This window comes from Oncorhynchus kisutch, linkage group LG4 (genome assembly GCF_002021735.2).
Source record: "Oncorhynchus kisutch isolate 150728-3 linkage group LG4, Okis_V2, whole genome shotgun sequence".
Classification (NCBI taxonomy): Eukaryota; Metazoa; Chordata; class Actinopteri; order Salmoniformes; family Salmonidae; genus Oncorhynchus; species Oncorhynchus kisutch.
Window position 1 is genome coordinate 53704492 of NC_034177.2, and position 21196 is coordinate 53725687.

At 43.8% G+C, this 21196-nt stretch overlaps 1 protein-coding gene across 4 annotated transcripts in view; it reads right to left on the minus strand.

Moving 5' to 3' along the window:
- Positions 1-20915, minus strand: part of LOC109889699 (LHFPL tetraspan subfamily member 3 protein-like) — a 60017-nt gene extending 39102 nt beyond the window's left edge. For 2 of the 4 annotated variants that reach the window (XM_031823227.1, XM_031823226.1), the window contains exons 1-2: positions 19979-20901; positions 19179-19666 (exon numbers count right to left, since the gene is read on the minus strand). In XM_031823227.1, coding sequence (XP_031679087.1) covers positions 19179-19611 — 433 coding nt within the window. In that variant the 5' untranslated portion in view covers positions 19612-19666; positions 19979-20901. Of the gene's footprint in view, positions 1-19178 lie in introns of all 4 variants that reach the window. The other 2 variants (XM_020481316.2, XM_020481317.2) reach the window with 1 other exon arrangement.
- Positions 20916-21196: the final 281 nt, after the last annotated feature.

A 21196-nucleotide genomic window follows, 5' to 3' on the forward strand; every position in this document is an offset into this window, starting at 1 on the left:
CCCCCCCCCCCGGCCTTTCAGGTTATGTCGATATAGGACTGGTTTTTACTGTGGACATAGATATTTTTGTACCTGTTTCCTCCAGAGGCACTGAGTTTGAAGGTAGGCCTTGAAATACATCCACAGGTACACCTCCAATTGACTCAAATGATGTCAATTAGCCTATCAGAAGCTTCTAAAGCCATGACGTCATTTTCTGGAATTTTCCAAGCTGTTTAAAGGCACAGTCAACTTAGTGTATGTAAACTTCTGACCCACTGGAATTGTGATACAGTGAATCTAAGTGAAATAATATGTCTGTAAACAACTGTTATAAAAATTACTCCAGGTTGTAGCTAGCAAAGATGGGAGATGGAGGGATGAATGGAGGAGTGCAGTCAGTGGTAACAGGAGCAATGTGCTGAGCAGAGCAGGGAGCACAGGTTGCAGAAGAGGTTTTTGTTGGGGGATAGAGGGATTGAGGGATGGGGAGGAGTGCAGTCAGTGGTAACAGGAGCAATGTGCTGAGCAGAGCAGGGAGCACAGGTTGCAGAATAGGTTTTTGTTGGGGGGTAGAGTGATTGAGGGATGGGGGAGGAGTGCAGTCAGTGGTAACAGGAGCAATGTGCTGAGCAGAGCAGGGAGCACAGGTTGCAGAAGAGGTTTTTGTTGGGCAATAGAGGGATTGAGGGATGGGGGAGGAGTGCAGTCAGTGGTAACAGGAGCAATGTGCTGAGCAGAGCAGGGAGCACAGGTTGCAGAAGAGGTTTTTGTTGGGGGATAGAGGGATTGAGGGATAGGGGAGGAGTGCAGTCAGTGCAGTCAGTGTTAACTGCAGTGTGCAGAGCAGGCAGCAAAGGTTGTAACTAGTAGAGCTGGGTGATGAAGGGATGGTAGATAGATGGATGGGAGAGAGTAGTGCAGTTGATAACTGCAGTTTGTAGCTAGCTAGCAGAGGTGGGTGATGGAGGGATGGGGAAGAGTGCAGAAGGCAGTGTTAACTACAGTATGCAGAGTCGAGCAGGAAGCAGAAAGCAGGCAGCTAGAAGTGGGGCTGCAGAGCTCACTCTCTCTCTTTCTCTCTTATATAACTGGGCCAGATGCGTCCCAAGCCCGACCCCGTGTACCTCATTAGAGGATGGGGATTGGCCAGGCCGGGCAGGGCTACCATGCTGCAGTGAGGATCAAAAGGATGGAGAGCTGGACATTGGGAAGAGGCCATGACTGGATCTGAGGGCTTGTATCTTTCAGTCAGTGATTCACCGACCAAACAGTGTCAATGTGAATGCAGGCCAGGATTAGGGCTAAGGGCCTGTGGGGTCTGCTAAAAGAGGTCATTGACTTGACTAATTATGTGGCGAACACTTTCGAGCCATGCATTATGAAACCATGGAAATGGCCATAGAAAAAGAAAAAAGACAGACCGTTGCCCTAAATAAATCATGTACATTGTATTGTACTGGTCATTCTCTTTTGTTGTTGTTTAATGTAACAGAGTAAATTAATGGTACATGTATGCCCTACCAAGCAACTATAAGCAACTATATATACTATGCTAATCAGTTCTACCATTAGAACAAAACACAAATGCACTGGCAAATAAACCTTCTGACCCCATACTGACATAGAGAATCTTTCCAGTACTATGCAAAAATCACGAATGAACACACACTCATGCACCCATGCACACAAACATTCACTCACAGACAAGCACACACATCCATGCACACACGCACACATCCACATACGGCTGCTGTCACTACAGTGTGGTGAGTTTTAATGGGTCACAGTGTCCTTGTTGTCTCACCTCATCTCTGGAATAAATCATCAGCAGTTTGTGTGTGTGTGTGTGTGTGTGTCTGTCCCTCCCAATCTCAGATCATAGAGATCATAGCTCCGATAGGAAATCTATAGTCCACACCCAGCGGGGAACTCTGGGACACTGGAGGAGTCAGGCAGGATGACATGGCATGTCATTTGGGACGTCTTACTCTTATTCAACCTGGTGGATCCCACCGATATACACAAACAATTTATTCATTCATCAGCATTGACCGTTTTGGTTTGAATTCCACAAACATTGTGACTTTCACAGTCCCTAACCATATTCTTTATATCGTTCCTTTCTGTAAATTGTTTTACTTGTGAAATAGACATTTGTTTTTATATTCAGATCATTAAATGACTCCACCAATCAGTGCAGATAGAGCAGCTTTCTATGGACCGGCCAAGCTATTTGTTAACATGCTTGAAGAGCAGACAAGTGTAGGGCGCAAGATGTGAAGAAATGCTGTGGGTGGGGAAAGAGCAAGAGAGAGCGATGGATATGGAGGAGGCTTGGCATCATAATATGATGTGCATTATAATGTGTTTAGGATATTAGTAGGTATATCATTACTTCACTGAATTCCATCATTATATGGTAGCTAGATACCTAACTATGGAGGAGCGGTAAATACTGTATGGAGGAACTTTGAACGTTCGAGAGTTGGCTCAATGCTGAGGCAAGCTGAATGTCCTGGACCAAAGCTAGCCAACAAACTTGTGTGTACAGTGGCACCAGAATTCAAAACACGTCTTACCTTTTTGTTGTTAATAAATCCAATGTGAAATGTGACAACTATAGTATCCTTAACTAACCTAGAAAATTAGCCGGCAGACTGACACTGGAAGGAAAAGTTTCTGAGTGCTTTGCAGAGACAGGCACTTTATTAACCAGTTCCCATGCTTAAAACATAAAGGTTCTGTTCACTAGAGATCCCTTTCGTGCGCGGTTCTGATTTTAGTTACGTTTTTTTGGTTCGGTTCCCTGAACCGGTTCCAACCCCTAGTTTGGTAGTTTGACGCCATCAAATGAGAGAGTGAAGTGCGTGTGTGTGCATATTTGTCATGTGTGCATGTGTTTGTGTGTGTGTGTGAAGTGCATGGCTGATGGTTCCCCTATGCCTCCTAGCACCCTAATTAAATGGTGTTCAACTGGCTTGTTTCTTAATTAAAAAGCAGTACAGTAAGGTATTAATGCAGAAGTGGTTTTTAAAGCTAATCAGCTATGCAGAGAGGGGGGAGGAAGAGAAGGGGGTAGTGAGAGCGAGGGAGAGAGCAATACAGAGTGCGAGGGAGGTAGAGATCCACAAAGACAGAGTTGTTTACACGTACTGTAGTTACCTACAATGTACTGTACCTTAGACTGCACGTAGTGGTATTTTTCTTTTTTAAATGAATTGTTTTATTATATGTTCAAGGCAAGCGATAGGAAGAATCCATTATTGGTTGCATCAATGCCTGTCTGGTCCAGCAGTTACAGCCACACACATAATTATGCCAGAGTCGTCATGGGTTCGAATCTCAGTTTAACAAAATTCTCTTTGGAGAGGTGAAAATGCATAGACAGTTTTACGAAATGAAATATTAAAGCCACACAATACCGGCTTTCAATCCACAACAAGGATTACTTCAAATGCCGGCATCAAAATGAAAGTACAGTGGGCCAATCCTACTGTAGCTGGCGCATAACAGCTTATCAATGGAAATCTCACCTATGTAATGGCCATCCACACCAAATACCATACCCACAGTGGGGAGAACAAGTATTTGATACATTGCTGATTTTGCAGGTTTTCCAACTTACAAAGCATGTAGAGGTCTGTAATTTTTTATCATAGGTACACTTCAACTGTGAGAGACGGAATCTAAAACAAAAATCCAGAAAATCACATTGTATGATTTTTAAGTAATTAATTTGCATTTTATTGCATGCCATAAGTATTTTATCACCTACCAACCAGAAAGAATTCCGGCTCTCACGGACCTGTTAGTTTTAAAAAAAAGAGTCCCTCCTGTTCTCCACTCATTACCTGTATTAACTGCACCTGTTTGAACTTGTTACCTGTATAAAAGACACCTGTCCAGAGAGCTGTGTAAGGACATCAGGGGTAAAATTGTAGACCTGCACAAGGCTGGGATGGGCTACAGGACAATAGGCAAGCAGCTTGGTGAGAAGGCAACAACTGATGGCGCATTTATTAGAAAATGGAAGAAGTTCAAGATGACGGTCAATCACCCTCGGTCTGGGGCTCCATGCAAGATCTCACCTCGTGGGGCATCAATGATCATGAGGAAGGTGAGGGATCAGCCCAGAACTACATGGTAGGACCTGGTCAATGACCTGAAGAGAGCTGGGACCACAGTCTCAAAGAAAGCCATTAGTAACACACTAAATCCTGCAGCGCACGCAAGGTCCCCCTGCTCAAGCCAGCGCATGTCCAGGCCCGTCTGAAGTTTGCCAATGACCATCTGGATGATCCAGAGGAGGAATGGGAGAAGGTCATGTGGTCTGATGAGACAAAAATAGAGCTTTTTGGTCTAAACTCCACTGTCCGTGTTTGGAGGAAGAAGAAGGATGAGTACAAATCCCAAGAACACCATCCCAACCGTGAAGCATGGAGGTGGAAACATCATTCTTTGGGGATGCTTTTCTGCAAAGGGGACAGGACGACTGCACCGTATTGAGGGGAGGATGGATGGGGCCATGTATCGCGAGATCTTGGCCAACAACCTGCTTCCCTCAGTAAGAGCATTTAAGATGGGTCATGGCTGGGGCTTCCAGCATGACAACCTGGTCAAGAACTACAGGAAACGTATGATCTCTGTAATTGCAAACAAAGTTTTCTGTACCAAATATTAAGTTCTCCTTTTCTGATGTATCAAATACTTATGTCATGCAATAAACTGCAAATGAATTACTTAAAAATCATACAATGTGATTTTCTGGATTTTTGTTTTAGATTCCGTCTCTCACAGTTGAAGTGGACCTATGATAAAAAAATTATAGACCTCTACATGCTTTGTAAGTAGGAAAACCTGCAAAATCAGCAGTGTATCAAATACTTGTTCTCCCCACTGTATATTGACACATTATACATAGCCTAACCATAAAACATGGAGCAAGCATCCACACTGGAGGAAAGTTTATTGTTCTACAGTATGCCTTTATGTGTCAATCAATTGATTGCCAAAATCAGCTCATCAACTCAGGGAGGGAAACACAAACAGTAAGCTATTATCAGTTTTCCCACCTTTCATTACCTCCCAATGAATAGGTTAATGGGTAGCCTACAGACTGTATTGGAATATAATCAAATAACAAGGGGCCCATTGCAAACATCGACGGCACAACCATTTGGTCACCTCATTACCGCTCCATAAAATATGATGTTGGTGTTACCTACCTATTTCCTCATTTACAATGTGTGTGGCAATTGTGTATTGTGGCAATTTACCTGCCAATTTGTTTGAATGGAAACTTATTTTGGTGTAGCCTACTGTTATTATTTTATTTGTTTCTTATTTACACTACCGGTCAAAAGCATTAGAACACCTACTCATTCAAGGGTTTTTCTTTATTTTGACTATTTTCTACATTGTAGAATAATAGTGAAGACATCAACACTTTGAAATAACACATGTAGTAACCTAAAAAGTGTAAAACAAATAGCCAACCTTTGCCTTGATGACAGCTTTGCACACTCTTGGCATTCTCTCAACCAGCTTCATGAGGTAGTCACCTGGAATGCATTTCAATTAACAGGTGCGCCTTCTTAAAAGTTAATTTGTGGATTTTTGTCCTTCTTAATGCATTTGAGCCAATCAGTTGTGTTGTGACAAAGTAGGGGTGGTATACAGAAGATTGCACTATTTGATAAAATAGTCCATATTACGATGGTGTTGGAGTCATGTTTGGCCACGCAATCATGGGTGAACAGGGAGTACAGGAGGGGTCTAAGCACACACCCCTGAGGGGCCCCAATGTCGAGGATCAGCGTAGCAGACGTGTTGTTGCCTACCCTTACCACGATTTCTGGCTCTCATAGACTTCTTTAAGAGGCTCCTCTGTCCTCCACTCGTTACCTGTAATAATGGCACCTGTTTAAACTTGTTATCAGTATAAAAGACACCTGTCCACAACCTCAAACAGTCACACTCCAAACTCCACTATGGCCAAGACCAAAGAGCTGTCAAAGGACACCAGAAACAAAATTGTAGACTTGCACCTGGCTGGGAAGACTGAATCTGCAATAGGTAAGCAGCTTGGTTTGAAAAAATCAACTGTGGGAGCAATTATTAGGAAATGGAAGACATACAAGACCACTGATAATCTCCCTCGATCTGGGGCTCCATGCAAGATCTCACCCCGTGGGGTCAAAATGATCACAAGAACGGTGAGCAAAAATCCCAGAACCACACGGGGGGACCTAGTGAATGTCCTGCAGAGAGCTGGGACCAAAGTAACAAAGCCTACCATCAGTAACACACTATGCCGCCAGAGACTCAAATCCTGCAGTGCCAGACGTGTCCCCCTGCTTAAGCCAGTACATGTCCAGGCCCGTCTGAAGTTAGCTAGAGAGCATTTGGATGATCCAGAAGAAGATTGGGAGAATGTCATATGGTCAGATGACACCAAAATATAACTTTTTGGTAAAAACTCAACTCGTCGTGTTTGGAGGACAAAGAATGCTGAGTTGCATCCAAAGAACACCATACCTACTGTGAAGCATGGGGGTGGAAACATCATGCTTTGGGGCTGTTTTTCTGCAAAGGGACCAGGACGACTGATCCGTGTAAAGGAAAGAATGATGGGGCCATGTATCGTGAGATTTTGAGTGAAAACCTTCCATCAGCAAGGGCATTGAAGATGAAACGTGGCTGAGTCTTTCAGCATGACAATGATCCCAAACACACCGCCCGAGCAACGAAGGAGTGGCTTCGTAAGAAGCATTTCAAGGTCCTGGAGTGGCCTAGCCAGTCTCCAGATCTCAACCCCATAGAAAATCTTTGGAGGGAGTTGAAAGTCTGTGTTGCCCAGCAACAGCCCAAAAACATCACTGCTCTAGAGGAGATCTGCATGGAGGAATGGGCCAAAATACCAGCAACAGTGTGTGAAAACCTTGAAGACTTACAGAAAACGTTTGACCTCTGTCATTGCCAACAAAGGGTATATAAAAAAGTATTGAGATACACTTTTGTTATTGACCAAATACTTATTTTCCACCATAATTTGCAAATTCATTAAAATTCCTACAATGTGATTTTCTGGAGAAAAAAAATCTAATTTTGTCTGTCATAGTTGAAGTGTACCTATGATGAAAATTACAGGCCTCATCTTTTTAAGTGGGAGAACTTGTACAATTGGTGGCTGACTAAATACTTTTTTGCCCCACTGTACCTTCGCCACTTTGGACACAGGGACTATGGTGGTCTGCATGAAACATGTAGGTATTACAGACTCGGTCAGGGAGAGGTTAAAAATGTCAGTGAAGACACTTGCAAGTTGGTCCGCATGTGCTTTGAGTACACGTCCTGGTAATCTGTCTGGCCCTGCGGCTTTGTGAATGTTGACCTGTTTAACGGTCTTGCTCACATCGGCTACCGAGAGCACAATCACACAGTCATCCAGAACCGCTGGTGCTCTCATGCATGCTTCAGTGTTGCTTGCCTCGAAGCAAGCATAAAAGGCATTTCGCTCGTTTGGTAGGCTCACTGGGCAGCTTGCAGCTGGGTTTCCCTTTGCAATCCGTAATATTTTTCCAGCCCTGCCACATCCAACGAGTGTCAGAGCCGGTGTAGTAGGATTCAATCTTAATTCTGTATTGACACTTTGCTTGTTTGATGGTCGCCTGAGGACATAGCGGGATTTCTTACAAATATCCGGATTTAGAGCCCCGCTCCTTGAAAGAGGCAGCTCTAGCCTTTAGCTCAATGCGGATGTTGCCTATAATCTATGGCTTCTGGTTGGGATATGTACGTACGGTCACTGTGGGGGCGACGTTGTCGATGCACTTATTGATGAAGCCGATGACTGAGGTGGTGTACTCCTCAATGCGATGTGATGAAACCCAGAACATATTCCAGTCTGTGTTAGCAAAACAGTCCTGTAGCGTAGCATCCGCGTCATCTGACCACTTCCGTATTGAGCGAGTCACTGCTTCCTGTCACACAATTCCTGCTTTAGTTTTTTATTGTAAGCAGGAATCAGGAGGATAAAATTATGGTCAGATTTGCCAAATGGAGGGCAGGGGAGAGCTTTGTACGCATCTCTGTGTGTGGAATAAAGGTGGTCTAGAGTTTTTTTTCCCTCTGGTTGCACATGTGACACGCTGGTAGAAATGAGGTAAAATGGAGAAGTTTGCCTGCATTAAAGTCCCCAGCCACTAGGAGCGCCACTTCTGGATGAGCTTTTTCTTGTTTGCTTATGGCCTTATACAGCTGGTTGAGTGTGGTCTTAGTGCCAGCATAGGTTGGTGGTGGTAAATAGATGGCTTTGAATAATATAGATGATAACTCTCTTGATAGATAGTTTGGTCTACAGCTTATCATGAGGTATTCTACCTCAGGGAAGCAATACTTATGAGAGCTATTGACATGTTGAATGCACCGAGCTGTCTGTCTCAACTACTGGCACACAGCTCGGACACACATGCATAAGTCACAAGACATGTCACAAAAGATCTCTTCACAGTCCCCAAGTCCAAAACAGACTATGGGAGGCACACAGTACTACATAGAGCCATGACTACATGGAACTCTATTCCACATTAAGTAATTGACCCAAGCAGTAAAATTTGATTTTAAAAACAGATAAGAAAGACCTTATGGGACTGTGAAGCAACACAAACATTGGCACAGACACATGCATACACACACAGAAGATAACATACGCACTATACATACACATGGATTTAGTACTGTAGATATGTGGTAGTGGTGGAGTTGGGGCCTGAGGGTACACAGTGTGTTGTGAAATCTGTGAATGTATTGTAATGTTTTAAACATTTCATAAACTGCCTTAATTTTGCTGGACCCCAGGAAGAGTAGCTGCTGCTTTTGCAGCAGCTAATGGGATCCATAATAAATACAAAAACAAATACCTTGAGCCTTCTTTAATATTAGACATCGCCCACCAGCTGTTATTGACAAATAGATACACAACCCCACCCCTCGTCTTACCAGACATAGCTTCTCTGTCCTGCTGGTGCATGGACAATCCCGCCAGCTCTATATTATACACATCGTCGTTCAGCCACGAGTCGGTTGAAACACAAGATATTACAGTTTTTAATGTCCCGTTGGTAGTATAATCTTGATCATAGGTCATCCATTTTATTTTCCAATGATTACACGTTGGCCAATAGAACGGATGGCAGTGGGAGTTTATTCACTCTCTAAAGAATTCTCAGAAGGCAGTCTGACCTCAGACCCCTTTTTCTTCGTCTTTTCTTCAAGCAAATGATGGGGATTTGGGCCCATTCTGGAGAAAGCAGTATATCCTTCGAGTCCTTAAATAAAAATCCTTCTTCCAGTTTGAGGTGGGGTAATCGCCAGAGGTTATTTTTGGTCATAAGAGACAGAAGCAGCAACATTATGTACAAAATAAGTTTCAAAACAACGCAGAAAAACAAATTATCACAGTTAGTTAGGAGCACGTAAAACATCAACCATTCCCTCCGGCGCAATTCTACATTCTTCCTGATGCACCGGAAACATTTTAGTGACAAAAGTGATCAAATTAAGATCTGACATCTGTAGAACGCTTTAGTTGTTGCATATCTACTGTATGTAACATACCACTGAGCCATAGATTCACCATATTATTCACTAGTTGAATAATATAGAATGCAGATTTGCTGTCATGCTTTGTGTTTCGGCTCCTTTGGATCATGAATTAGAAGTGAGACAAAGACACAGGTGAAGGAGAAGTTTTGAAGCTATACGTACAATGAAACTGCAGCAGTGAGAGCTAGTCAGCCCACATCTAAAACACACAATGCCCCTGCTCAAGTAGGAGATTGAAGCACTGAGTAAGAGGAGAGGAGAGGAGAGGAGAGGAGGGGAGGGGAGAGGATAGGAGAGGATAGGAGAGGAGAGGAGAGGAGAGGAGAGGAGAGGAGAGGAGAGGAGAGGAGAGGAGAGGAGAGGAGAGGAGAGGAGAGGAGAGGAGAGGAGAGGAGAGGAGAGGAGAGGAGAGGAGAGGAGAGGAGAGGAGAGGTTTGGGAAAATGCACAAGCAATCTGTATTCTCAGGGGGTGTTCCTTCTTAGCTAGCGCTGCCTGAAACTGTCTGTCCTGAACCCTAAACCCTTTTCAATCAAATCTACTGGAGGCACAACACTACCATCTGCACATTCACACACACACACACACACTTACACACTACACACCTACCACTGCCGCAGCCACATCATCAACTCAATCTGGTGATATAAAAATGATCTCTGGAGCACTATCTCCCTACACCTCCCTCTCTCTAGCACTATCTATATTGCATTACCCCCTTCTCTTTCTCTGTCTGTCTCTCCTCTCTTACCCCCCCCCTCTCCTTTCTCTCCTGTGTATCATGGTTAACTAACACTTCATGGCACTGAAACTCCATTAGTGTCTAGCTGTCTGTAGACAGTAGACACAAGAAAGTAATGTAGACAGTACACAACACTCCCCTGTTGTTTCACTATCTACATTAAATACATCTATCCCACTGGGGGTGTGAAGTCATCTACTCAGGAAAGTCTCCATTCACTTTCAGCGGTTCTGGAACGGTTCCGACCAACATTTTTACGTACAGGTGAAATACAATCGTAAGTTGTTTAGAATTTGATTGTTAATATATTCAGAAGGCATTTCAATCATTTCAAACCCTATTCCCCCACGTTTGTGGAATATAAATTCTTTCTTTAATCTTTTTCTCATATTTGTACTATATACTTGATCTTGTGTCCTCAAAAGTGACTAGTGCTCAGCAATGCATGACTATTTTTTATAGAGAAAGGTGAGGTTTTACTCTTTCTGGCAATATAAGCATTGCTATGTATTTTTCATGGCCCGCTCGTAATAGGTGTAAATCTACATTTTGATATTACATTTAACAGGTTGTCTCTCTCAGAGGAACTGCTGAGGATGACTCACTCCACTGATCCAGAGTCAGCTAGTCAACTAACTTTTCGCTGTAAATTTACAGCATTATACTGGCACGCGAGTATAATACTGTAAATTGGCTTTACAGCAGAGATGCAGTAATATATTTGACAGTACTATTTTCCTTACTGTAATAACACATTACAACATCCCTGCTGTAAATTGACATGTTTTAAAGTAGTGAAAAGAGTACTGGTCATATCTTTTGGACTGCTAGAATCAAGCCAATTTGTCTGTAGTATTGGTGAAAACATACCTGTCAATTATTATCTAGGTGATATTTTTCTAGGTTGTACAGCAAGAACAGAGCAGACTGAAATGGCTTGTGTCAACTTGAGCTAACTAGCTAGCCTAGTTAGGTTAGCTAAGAAAAGAATTATAAACAAGTCAAGGTACCTACCCAGCAGCTGCTAAAAATAGTCTTCCACTTCACAGCTGCTTCAAGAAGATTTACTAAAATAGTCTGAGATTCATCTCACCCGACAGCACAAGGTAATAATAACTGATAATTTGAATCTACAGTAGGCCTAAGCTATTACTTTAAATAAATACAGTATGTTAGAGACATTTTTACAGGAGGCTTCCAATTACAGTTAAGAACATTATTTTTCAGCATTAATGCAGTGCAACCTACAGTATTAATGTTGTAAAACAAATGTACTGTATTTTACTGTTCGACAGTGTTTTACTGTTGAAATTACAGAAAAGTTTTACAGTGCAGGGATCTGCTTTTTGAAACACTCACACACTCCAATGCAGGAATGCCATGCACACATGCATTTTGTATTGCAAAAAACTTCCCTAAACCAATTTTAGCTATCTAACTTCCACAAACACTGACCACATCTGTATTAACAAGGACAGGTCTTCATTTGTAATGGTGCAAGCTCTCTCTTTCACTCAGAGCTCGCTCTCTCTCTCCTGCAGCAATCCATCTCTCCAATTAACTGGTCTTTAATGCTCCTTTCAGTAACATCCTCTCAGTGAAGCTAATGGACTGTGAGAATAAGAGCCACAGAGAGAGACGGGGGGGGGGGGGCAAGGAGAGAGAGGCAGAACGAGATATAGAGAAAGTGAGAGAATCATCATATTCTCAACCTCATATTTTCATATTTTCATGCATTGTCTGTCTGTCATTCTTTTCTTTATCTTTTTTTATCCTTAATTTCTCACCACTCATTTATTTTTCTCTTTCACACTTAATGTGATGGTAGAGATTATATTCCTCCCCTCTCCCCAATGCTAGCTTGAAGTGGTTCTTCTGAGGCTCATATGTAATGACATGGAACATTACATTTACTGCCCAAGTTTCTCATTGAATTACATACAAACGTTCAAATGTTGGCTTTGATGCAAACACACACACTCCAAAGCACTAACAGGAACAAACACTACAGTAAGTCCCTAGGTGTACAATTAAACTTAAGCAAGCAGGGTGTGGGTGCAGGGTGTCTGCATGGGTGTGTCTGTGCTTGTGTGTGCTTGTGTGTGCTTGTGTGTGTGTGTGTGTGTGTGTGTGTGTGTGTGTGTGTGTGTGTGTGTGTGTGTGTGTGTGTGTGTGTGTGTGTGTGTGTGAGCCAGACAGCCATGTGGTTGTGTCTCATTTAAGGTCATGTTGCAGGTTAAATTTGGCAATAAAAATAGAAGATAGCCTTATTTGGTAGAAGACCAAGTCCATATTATGGCAAAAACTTCTCAAATAAGCAAATAGAAACGACAGTCCATCATTTCTTTAAGACATGAAGGTCAGTCAATCCGGAAAATGTCAAGAACTTTGAAAGTTTCTTCGAGTGCAGTCACAAAAACCATCAAGTGCTATGATGAAACTGGCAAGAATCACCATAGGAAAGAAAGACCTAGAGTTACCTCTGCTGCAGAGGATAAGTTCATTAGAGTTACCAGCCTCAGAAATTGCAGCCCAAATAAATGCTTCAGAGAGTTAAAATAACAGACACATCTCAACTGCTTAGAGGAAACTGTGTGAATAAGGCCTTCATGGTTGCCGCGTCTTTGCTATGCCGGAGATTAAGTGATATGACATGCTATTTAAAAAAAAAAATTCTCTGTAATTAATATTACCTGATTAAACTAATCATGTAAATGTAATTACTAGGAGGTCGGGGCACCACGGAAGAATGTTTATAGAGTTGTTGTCTTCGGAATAAACTCTTAAAGACCTGGTAATATTTTATATCAATAGCAGTCAATTATTAATCGGCACATTATTCAGTCTGAACGTCGTAAAATTCTTGGTTATCTTCACGGATCCCCCTGGTACTGATACTCATTCTGATCACCAGTGTTTGTTTTGGGTGTATTAAAAACCCCTATTGTGTATTCCTGAGCCTGTCTCCAAATCCTTTATACCAGTGTGAGATTGGTAGATGTCACGCCCACCCCCACTCCCCCCGGCGCTGGAGGGTGGTGGGTCGATGCTGATGTAACCGGGGGTGCCTAACCAGCTCGTCAGGCTTCCACGCCCTAGCTGGCTCGAGAGGTTTCCTTGGCTCAAAAGTCGCCCATATCACATCGGGTCTCAGCAGGATCGTCAGGTCTTGTTCGCCCAGCAGGCCCATGAGATCTTGTTTTGTTGGTGACGTTGGGCTCTTCAAAGATTAATCCCAGTTTCAACTGTACCAGGCAGTATGGCGTCGTGTGGGCGAGCGGTTTGCTGATGTCAACGTTGTGAATAGAGTGCCCTATCAAATCAAATTGTATTTGTCACATACACATGGTTAGCAGATGTTAATGCGAGTGTAGGAAAATGCTTGTGCTTCTAGTTCCGACCATGCAGTAATATCTAACAAGTAATCTAACCTAACAATTTCACAACTACATTATACACAAAAGTATAAAGGAATTAATAAGAATATGCACATAAAAATATATGAATGAGCAATGGCCGAACGGCATAGGCAAAATGCAGTAGATGGTATCGAGTACAGTATATACATATGATATGAGTAATGTAAGGCATGTAAACATTATATAAAGTGACATTGTTTAAAGTGGCTAGTGATACATTTATTACATACATTTTTCATTATTAAAGTGGCTAGAGATGAGTCAGTATGTTGGCAGCAGCCACTCAATGTTAGTGATGGCTGTTTAACAGTCTGATGGCCTTGAGATAGAAGCTGTTTTTCAGTCTCTCGGTCCCAGCTTTGATGCGGGGTGAACAGGCAGTGGCTCGGGTGGTTGTTGTCCTTGATTATCTTTTTGGCCTTCCTGTGACATCGGGTGGTGTAGGTGTCCTGGAGGGCAGGTAGTTTGCCCCCGGTGATGCATTGTGCAGACCTCACTACCCTCTGGAGAGCCTTACGGTTTTGTTCGGAGCAGTTGCCGTACCAGGCGGTGATACAGCCCGTCAGGATGCTCTCGATTGCGCATCTGTAAAAGTTTGTGAGTATTTTTAGTGACAAGCCAAATTTCTTCAGCCTCCTGAGGTTGAAGAGGCACTGCGCCTTCTTCACCATGTTGTCTGTGTGGGTGGACCTTTTCAGTTTGTCCGTGATGTGTATGCCGAGGAACTTAAAACTTTCCACTTTCTCCACTACTGTCCCGTCGATGTGGATAGGGGGGTGCTCCCTCTGCTGTTTACTGAAGTCCACAATCATCTCCTTTGTTTTGTTGACATTGAGTGTCAGGTTATTTCCCTGACACCACACTCCGAGGGCCCTCACCTCTTCCCTGTAGGCTGTCTCGTCATTGTTGGCAATCAAGCCACCACTGTAGTGTCGTCTGCAAACTTGATGATTGAGTTGGAGGCGTGCATGGCCACGCAGTCATGGGTGAACAGGGAGTACAGGAGAGGGCTGAGAACGCACCCTTGTGGGGCCCCAGTGTTGAGGATCAGCGGGGTAGAGATGTTGTTACCTACCCTCACCACCTGGGGGTGGCCCGTCAGGAAGTCCAGGACCCAGTTGCACAGGGTGGGGTCGAGATCCAGGGTCTCGAGCTTAATGACGAGTTTGGAGGGTACTATGGTGTTAAATGCTGAGCTGTAGTCGATGAACAGCATTCAAACATATGTATTCCTCTTGTCCAGACGGGTTAGGGCAGTGCGCAGTGTGATTGTGTCATCTGTGGAGCTATTGGGGCGATAAGCAAATTGGAGTGGGTCTAGGGTGTCAGGTAGGGTGGAGGTGATATGGTCCTTGACTAGTCCCTCAAAGCACTTCATGATGAGGAAAGTGAGTGCTATGGGGCGATAGTCATTGAGCTCAGTTACCTTCGCTTTCATGGGAACAGGAACAATGGTGGCCCATTTGAAGCATGTGGGAACAGCAGACTGGTATAAGGATTGATTGAATATGTCCATAAACACACCAGCCAGCTGGTCTGCGCATGCTCTGAGGACACGGCTGGGGATGTTGTCTGGGCCGGCATCCTTGCGAGGATTAACATGTTTAAATGTTTTACTCACGTTGGCTGCAGTGAAGGAGAGCCCGCAGGTTTTGGTAGCGGGCCGTGTCAGTGGCACTGTGTTGTCCTCAAAGTGAGCAAAGAAGTTGTTTAGTTTGTCTGGGAGCAAGACATTGTGGTCCGCGACGGGGCTGGTTTTCCTTTTGTAGTCCGTGATTGACTGTAGACCCTGCCACATAGTGTCTGAGCCATTGAATTACGACTCTACTTTCGCCAGGCTCGCCAGGCTCCCACTCCCCTGCCGGTTCGTGGGGAGTTTACCCCCAGCTGTCTTATCCAGCGCCCATGTCTCAGCCGGCTCGCCCAGGTGAGGTGGGGCGGCGTACGGTCACGCCCGCTCCCGCTCTTCCCCCCTGGCGCTGGAGGGCACCAGGCTGCCCTGCATTACGCACTCCTGCCACCATTTACACACACCTGCCGTCCCTCGTCACACGCATCAGAGATTAGTCATTTTCAATGTGCATGTTTCTCACTACAGGAACAACAGCTTATTCCCAATGTTCTGGCTGAAAAACAACAGCCAAAACTACAGAGGGAAGGAGATAAAAATGTACACAACATGACAACATAATTTGTAGAGGAGAAATTATTACTGACCTCACGCTCTGGTTGCCTCTAAGGGCACTGATGGCTTTATTAATCCTTTCACTGTTAATTGGTGCACCAAGTGAGGATCTCCAGGATAAGAGGGAGAGAGCGAGGATAGAGAGGAAAAAGGAGAGAGGGAGCACATAATGTACAGACTGCAAGGAGGAGAGCGGCAGGATCTGATGATAGAGGAAGCGAGGGAGGAGAGAGGACAGAGACCGAGAGGGATAGAAAGAATGAGGGATAGAAAGAGGGAGAAAGCACAGAGTTGCTAAACCCAGAGGCGCAACATCGCATGACGTAGGCAGGGATGTAGTTCCTCTATACCAAAAGAGTCTGTCATTTATACCAGACCCTAGTTACCTAGGGTTGGCTTTTCAAGACTAGGTAGAGAACTGAGTCCTTGGAAGGGAGTAGTGGTGAGTGGGACCGAAAAGGAGCACTTATGCACTCATCGCCTTTTTAGGAAACGCATGGAGTGCACTACACACATGAATGGTAGACATTTTGAGTAGCTATAATAGAATCTCTACCCTACTTCTCCTCCTCTGACTCCTGGTGGTTTTTACTCTTTCATTAACGCTGCAACCTATTTCCTTGGTTTTGCATGAAGCCTTTTCGCAGCTCTTTCCCCAGGTTTTAAACCGAGAGAGAGAAGTGCACCTCTGAGATCCAGAGATATAGATATATGCTCACTCACACACTTAACTGACACACTCACATACACTGAGTATACCAAACATTAGGAACATCTTCCTAATATTGCTAAAATTGAGTTGCAGCCCCCCCCCCCCTCCCCTTTGCCAGCAGAACAGCCTTAATTCTACATCTACAAGGACTCTACAAGGTGTTGATAGTGTTCCACAGGGACGCTGGCCCATGTTGACTCCAATGCTTCCTGTTGGTTTGAAAAGGCTGCTTGTTTCCCTCGTCTCTTTCATCTCTCTAACTGCAGCACCACGAGCACAGTGGTGCCCTCATTAAGACTGGCTTATTGCAGCCTTTATTCAGACCAAGATAACACACTATAGACCTGGACTCCTTCCAAATAATCACCTTCTCATTCGGATTGTATGTGTGTTTGGGTGTGTGTGTGGTCAGAGATAGAGAAAGTAGGAACCATTTGATGCCATGCTTATTTACATGTTTAGATTGATGGGAGAGGAAGGAAAGAAGATTCCAGGAATTTGACTAAATGTGTACTAGAAGGTTCTAAAACATTATTTCACATTAGCATTATCTCACATTAGCATAAAAACACTAAGTAAATATACTGTATGTTGATGGTGTTCAATCCCATTTAAGGTTGAGTCCCAAATGTTACCCTAATTCTTATATAGTGTACTACTTTTGACCAGAGCCCAGGAAACCCAGCAGCCATGCAGTTCTTGACTAAAACTGATGCACCTGGCACCTACTACCATACCCCGTTCAAAGGCACTTAAATGTTTTGTCTTGCCCATTCCCCCTCTGAATGGCACCCATACACAATCCATGTCTCAATTGTCTCAAGCCTTAAAAATCCTTCTTTAACCTGCCTCCTCCCCTTCATCTACACTAATTGAAGTGGATTTAACAAGTGATCATAGCTTTCACCTGGATTCACCTGGTCAGTCCAAAACAGGTATACTTAACATTTTGTATACTCAGTGTATTCTGAACTGCCTGCACCTGTGACAATAACATGACTGCAGGTGAAACCCATATAGCTGTCCATTCTGCACCAAAGACAGCTCTAACCAGTCTATTTCTCTCTGCATAACCACCCGCTAACCAACCAAAACTGAACAAAAATATAAACGCAACATGCAATAATTTAAATGATTTCAACGGCTTTACTGAGTTACAGTTCATATAAGGAAATCAGTCAATTTAAATAAATAAATTAGGCCCTAATCTATGGATTTCACATGACTGGGCAGGGGCGCAGCCATGGGTGGGCTTGGGAGGGTATAGGCCCACCCAATTGAGAGCCAGGCCAAGCTAATCAGAATGAGTTTTCCCCACAAAAGGGCATCATTACAGAGAGAAATACTCCTCAGTTTCATCAGCTGTCCGGTTGACTGGTCTCAGATGATCCCTGCAGGTGAAGAAGCCAGATGTTCCTGGGCTGGTGTGGTTACACGTGGTCTGCAGTTGTGAGGCCGGTTGAATGTACTGCCAAATTCTCTAAAACAACATTGTAGGCGGCTTATGGTAGAGACATGAACATTCAATTATCTGGCAACAGCTCTGGTGGACATTTCTGCAGTCAGCATGCCAATTGCAGGCTCCCTCAAAACTTGAGACATCTGTGGCATGGTGTTGTGTGACAATAGTGCACATTTTAGAGTAGACTTTTATTGCCCCCAGCACAAGGTGCACCTATGTAATGATCATGCTGTTTTATCAACTTCTTGATATGCCACTCCTCCGGTGGATGGATTATCTTGGTAAAGGATCAATGCTTACTAACAGGGATGTAAACAAATTTGTGCACAAAATTGTAAAGAAATAAGCTTTTGTGCGTATGGCAAAATTCTGGGAACTTTTATTTCAGCTCAGAAAACATGGGACCAACACTTTACATTTTGCGTTTATATTTTTGTTCAGTATACATGGCTGTCCATTCAGCACCATGGTCAGAGTCAACCGATGAAAGTACAGCATAACAACCCCTACAGGTCCCTTCAGCACCATGGACAGCACCAATCACAATACCTAACCAATCTACATAGCTCTAATTTCAGCACAATGGACAGTACCACATCACATATCTGTTTTCAGCAATCTTTTCAGACAGGATTAAAACAGTATTGCTGTTTGTTCAGCACCACCTGCCTACCACCATACAGTCGGCAGAACCGAATACCCTCCTAATAGGAAACATAATAGATGGATAGACATATGGCTATTTCCTAATTCATTGGAATTGTTACAATGTAGGACCAAAAATGTATCAGTGCACAGGCAGTCCGCATTAGTCTATTTCTTAACATGAAACCTGAAATCCTAACACTTGATTAGCTCCATGCATAGGAAGACACTGAAATAATAGGCATATGTGTTAACTTTTGATCACTTAACCAGGCCAGATAAGCTAACAATACATACTATTCAGTTCATTTGTAGGCATATAGCTAACCTAAAATGCTTTACACAAACCTTGCAGGTGGAGCGTTTATGACTACTCCAAGACATTACTCAAAAAACAAGCTGACCTAGCGGCACTCACTGACTTACCCGAGGCCCCCTGCATCCAGCCACAGATCTTATAGACGGTGGTGGTGGAGAACAGGAAGAAGAGAGTGAAAGAAGCAATGCAAGCTATCACCAGCATCATTGACATCCCGACGAAGAACGACGCGGCCTTGAACGCGGTGGAAGGGATCTGAGCGAACTCGGTGAAGGTCCCTGTGCAGTCGAGCTCCCTCTGGATCCCGTCGCCGGTGCAGAAGTGGAAGAGGCCGAAATAGCCGGCCTGTGGGGTGTCCACGCCGTCCCCGATCCAATAGGGCTGGCTGAAGATCACCACATTCAAGATGGCGAACAGGATGGTGAAGATGGCCCACAGGAGTCCGATGGCACGGGAGTTGCGGACATAGTTATGCTGGTATAGTTTAATGTCTTCCGAAGACATCGATGGGAGCATCGACGCAGCCGATCCGGGTATCATTGTAGCACAGTTTGTGTTGTATCCCAGTCCCGGTATTCTTATGAAGTAGGTAAGCCTATTAAAGTAGGTATATGAGCAAAGGGGGGCACTGACTAATTAATTAGTTGAGCAATGGAGGAGTCAGTAGATATGTTTGCTGAATAAATGCAATCCAAAGTAGCCTATGCACCCATGCAACTGAATGAATCACATCAAAGGCAACATCTGGCAAGCATATTCAACTCATGAGGTCGCACCCCGATGCTGGCGCATAAACTGAATAGCCAAAAGCTAATCTGCAAGCTTGTGCCTTTATTTAGCCTAAATGATAACTCTGAGAATGTGGCGACTCCTGAACTAGCCTATATGAGAAATAATTCCCTCCCACCTTATGTATGGCCATCTAACCGTTTGTCAGACATCGCTTCTGGCACATGTCACTTGTATGCCTCCGGAATACCTCCTTGAAAACACAGCAAATATCAGATTGTTATTCGGATATTACCCATAACACATTACTCATTTTAATTAAGAGTCCAATCAATATCAAATAATAAGGCCTTCCAATAGCTAATAGAACAGCAGTTTTTTGCAATAGCCTATGGCTCTTTCCTAAGCAATGATAACGACAGTGACGGTGTCAAACCGGAGCAAACGAAACGCAATGTCTATGATGCCTTCCTTCTTGTATAGCCCAAATCACAATCCTGCGGGATAATTCACAGCATCTAGCGGGCTATAGATAACGCACAGCCCAGTCCAGGTAGTTGCTACAGAGATTTTTTTTCACGAGCTACGGCAGCATCAGCAGCCTCCTCAGTGATGCCGGAAGAAGGATGAGGAGGATGAGAGAAAAGAGAGACACGATACAATACCCACACCAGAGGAAGCCGACAGTGATGAGCGTGTCAGCGCTGACGGTGTTCAGTTCTCTTAATCTATAACAACTCTGTGTTTGTCTGTCCCATGAGCTGGTTTAATATAGGCTGTTACATTCTCAGCACTATCTTCAAAGATACATATAGCCTACGTGAAAAGCCGTCAAACACACTGACGCATCACAATCCACTCTAGCTAGCTCTGGTAGGCTACCCTCTGTAGGCTAGGCTACGGAATAGCATCCGGATGACAATCCCTCCTAAATCAATGCAATCAGATGATCCGAGCCGTTCGTTCGTCGAAGTGGAGCCTATACAATAATCGCGGAATCGTTTTGCTCACGCGGCTCGGTCAGGGGTAAATTGTCCCTCACAGACAGATTCAGTTGCACTGGCCCGGTTAGGTTAGTGCACGCGGCGCGCCTCCCCCGGTCTCCTTCCAAAATGGTAGACCGCTGCTGCTGTGTTCTTAACAGGGGCGGGGGGCAATATGTCTTGTATACTGAACAAAAATATAAACACAACATAGAGTGTTGTTCCCATGTTTTAAGAGCTGAAATAAAATATTCCAGAAATGTTCTATATGCACAAAAAGCTTATTTATCTCAAATGTTGTGCACAAATTTGTTTACATTCCTGTTAGTGAGCCTTTATCCTTTGCCTAGATAATCCATCCATCTGACAGGTGTGGCATATCAATAAGGTGATTAAACAGCATGATCATTACA